At 39.1% G+C, this 3,597-nt stretch overlaps 1 protein-coding gene across 1 annotated transcript; it reads left to right on the plus strand.

Annotated features, from left to right (window-relative positions):
- Window positions 1-583: 583 nt before the first annotated feature.
- On the plus strand, window positions 584-3,284 carry LOC144559562 (protein SOSEKI 2-like). The gene is made up of 5 exons (XM_078308624.1): window positions 584-859; window positions 1,277-1,346; window positions 1,557-1,669; window positions 1,835-2,453; window positions 2,821-3,284. The coding sequence occupies exons 1-5, from the start codon at window positions 649-651 to the stop codon at window positions 2,963-2,965; spliced, it is 1,158 nt and encodes a 385-aa protein (XP_078164750.1). The 5' UTR covers window positions 584-648; the 3' UTR covers window positions 2,966-3,284.
- The last annotated feature ends 313 nt before the right edge of the window (window positions 3,285-3,597 follow it).

A 3,597-nucleotide genomic window follows, 5' to 3' on the forward strand; every position in this document is an offset into this window, starting at 1 on the left:
AAAATTAAATCAAATCATGGATATTTTCTTTCTTCAAACTCTAAAAAAAAAAATCTGAGCCGCAAAAAAAATCTTTACTCGGAATAAAAAAATCCAAAAAAAAAAAAAATTCGAGACACAAATTTTTTCCGCGGTCCGGAATAAAAATTCTGGAGCGCGAAAAAATCTGCAGCCGCGGCATTTTTAAAATTCTACTCATAAAGTTTTAATAAAATAACTTTTTTTTTAATATTTATAAAAAAATCGGAGCCTTAGGTCACTGCTTTTTTTGTATTTTTTTGTAGCCCGTAGGCAGCCTTAGGTCACTGCTGCTTGCTAAAATACAGCACGTACTGCATACTAGTCCCTAAGATCCCATCCAATCGCAAGAGCGATAATAACAAAAAAGAAGCAACTTTTTCTTTGATTTTTGTCAGGAACACTAATAATTCTAACCACTTTAACAATAAGTAAATGTAACAACAGTCAAGGCCAACAAGGCCTCAGAACCAGCCGGGTCCCCTGGCCCACATGGCCACATACGATGACTTTCGCTTTCTCTTGATTTGATATAAATAATTTCTCTTGATAGGTATGGTCTCACTTGTACGTGATCGTCTCTCTCTCTGACCTCTCTCTTCTTTCTCTTCTCTTGGAGTCTTGGTCACAATGGAAGGAGGTGGAGGTGGTAATGGAAGGAGAACTAGACTAAGTAGCAGAGAGGTAAGCCCAGACAGAGCAAGAGGAATTCAACCCAGGTTTCCTCGGGTCAGTGCAAGAAAGGTTCAAATAGTGTACTATCTCAGTCGAAATGGGCAGCTAGAGCACCCCCATTTTATGGAGCTCTCTCAACTCCCCAACCAACATATCCGTCTCAAAGGTTAGACTATTAGTTTCACAGGAGTTACTTTTAGTTTTAGAAATACATGAAATTTGTACTTATTTTTGTTTTGTTCATTTGGAATTTGACAATATGAAATTTTATTTTGGTGCAAAATAGCTTAGTTCTCAGCGTAGCAACGAACCCTCCTCGATTCAACGAAATATCTAAGTTAAAATTTTGTTTGTCTGCCTACTAAAATATTTAGTACTATCCTTTTTTGACTCAGGAGCAGTACATTATTAAATGTATAAGTTCTTTTGATACTTGTACCGTTGTACTGTTTCTTCATCATAGCTTTGGCACTGTTCTAGAACTTTTTATGCGGTCATTAATTAGCAGCTAGCCTTTATTTTCATTGGAAGTTCATTAAATTTTCCTGCTTGTATCTAACTTGCCTTTGTAATTACTGCGTAGATGTTATGGACAGGCTTACAGCACTAAGAGGCAAAGGCATGCCTTCGCTCTATTCCTGGTCTTGTAAAAGGTGATCAATTAGTTTATATTAGATGTCAGATCATAGACCTTGCGTAAAATGAACGCCACCTATCACATCTGGAAAATTGTTTCCTTAGTACAACATTAGAACGCACATCTATGTGTTATTTTTAATTTGTTTGGTTTTTGCCAATGTCAAACATATACTACAATTGTGGGATAATTAATTGAGGTGTTCCTTTTTTATGGGATGATATAGGAGTTATAAGAACGGATATGTCTGGAATGACTTGTCAGAGAATGACGTCATCTATCCATCCGACGGTGCAGAATACGTCCTCAAAGGCTCCGAGATTTTACCTGGCTGTTCTGGTATGGGCGTAAGGCCTTAATAGTTTTTTTACACATACTCAAATAAAGAAAAAAAAAATTATAATACAAGCCCTCTAAACTTCAATTATTGATTTAGTAATTTTAACTTTTGTACAAGTATATTTTTGTTTATTGTCTCACTGATTGCCCCCCTCAAAATTTTAGAGAGATTTCACCAGCTCCAAGTCAGGTTCCCACCAAAGGCCCTCTCTATCTCTCATAAACCATACATAGAACCCGATGATGAACAATATGAAGTGCAGACAGACGACACTGACGAGCAGGACCCACTCGAACATGACTACCGTGGCAACATTGCCACAGGTGCACGACGGACACTTCGTGCACCAACAGTCACAATCACCCACAAGAAACCGCAATCAAACCGCAGCCGGCAGATCGAGCTGCCTTTAGAGGATGCTTCCCCTCCGAGCTCCTCTTCATCAGACAAGCTGCCCAATTTATCCGCTGAACCTGGACCTGAATCAGGCCCCACCAGGCCCAATTCTGTTTTCTTACAATTAATTGCATGTGGAGCCGCAACGGTGAGCGCTAAAGGATCTGCGAGAAAGAGCAGTGGTGGGTTACACCGTGGTGTGATTAGCCGTCTCGCGACTGGTCAGGTTGGTTTAGATGATGAGTTCGGTCAGGTTTCACATAATCAGCGGTGCGGCGGCCTGTCGGTGGAGGATAAGGAGTACTTTAGCGGGAGCATTGTGGAGGCGGGACGCCGAGCAGTGCCGGAGCCAGCTCTGAAGAAATCCAACTCCTATAATGAGGAAAGGTATTATTTTCATGTATGGGTTTGAATTTCCTCAAATGTTACGTAAATAATCCGGTTTGTATGTGTTTCTTAGTCCAAAAAAAAAAAAATTACCAAAAAAGAAAAAAAATCCTAGGATTGGTGCTTCCTCATCCTCCTGGTTTCAACTTCCAAACATTAACAGTAGCCTAGCCTATATCAAAAGTAAACCGGAGGCAAAGTGTTCAAATTTAAAACTATTTCCACCGTTTTTTGTTTTGAGGTCCAATTCCAACACCTCATAAGTCATAACAAGTACAAATACTGTAAAATATACAGTGTGATAACAGTTTTTTCTTTTTTACTTTTTTGACGGTGCCATTTATAACTGTTTGCTGATGGTGAAAAGGAGCACAAGACTTGGGATTGGTGAAGAGACCGCAGGGGCAACAGGAGAGGAAGAAGGGCAGGTGAGAGCAGGAGATGGAGTTAAAGGCAAGTGCATCCCTACCAGAAAGAAAAGCTCTGCCAAGCTTCAGGCTCCGAAACAGTGATGATCCCCAATTAAAACAGCCATTGGGTTACGATCTGTTTTGTCCAGTTCTAACTTTAGCTGTAGAGCTCAAGACACATCCTTACCATGCATTGATTTCTTTCAATCTGATCAATTTAATAATCAGCTGCTCAGAAATGTGGTCACATTTGCTGCTTTAAAATGAATGGTCCAGATGTGCTTGAGTATTAGTAATTGTAACCAAGAAATTGGAGAGGAGCTGTACCCCAATATAATTGCTCTTATGTATTTATTTATGTTAGGATAGCTTCTTCTGAATTAGTAGGGCTGTTTGATATTTCATTGGCCGTTTCTCTGACTCATGATACTGAGTTGTAGTAAATGTTTGACCTGTGACTTAATGAGGATCTGACACAATGCAAGAAGATCTAGTTTAGATTTTTTTTGCCCGACCAAGTGTGTCTGATATACACTGTTATACCAGGAATAAGAAATCCTTGGTTTGCTTATCCGTTAACAACGAATACAGAAACTACATGAAAGTTCAACAAGAATTAACAATCGGGTAGCTCCAGCATATTGAATTTGAAGCGATTTGACAGACCTTGAGACTTTTGTCAAACAATTGAAACAAAGAAAAAAAAAACTTAATGACGCAATTTAATGGTAGCA

This window comes from Carex rostrata, chromosome 9 (assembly GCF_964058835.1).
Source record: "Carex rostrata chromosome 9, lpCarRost1.2, whole genome shotgun sequence".
In the NCBI taxonomy this organism is placed as follows: Eukaryota; Viridiplantae; Streptophyta; class Magnoliopsida; order Poales; family Cyperaceae; genus Carex; species Carex rostrata.

Coding starts and splice junctions, on each gene's coding strand:
- LOC144559562 (XM_078308624.1), top strand. CDS start 649: ATGGAAGGAGGTGGAGGTGGTAATGGAAGGAGAACTAGACTAAGTAGC. Junction 860..1,276: donor CCAACATATCCGTCTCAAAG/GTTAGACTATTA, acceptor ATTACTGCGTAG/ATGTTATGGACAGGCTTACA. Junction 1,347..1,556: donor TATTCCTGGTCTTGTAAAAG/GTGATCAATTAG, acceptor GGGATGATATAG/GAGTTATAAGAACGGATATG.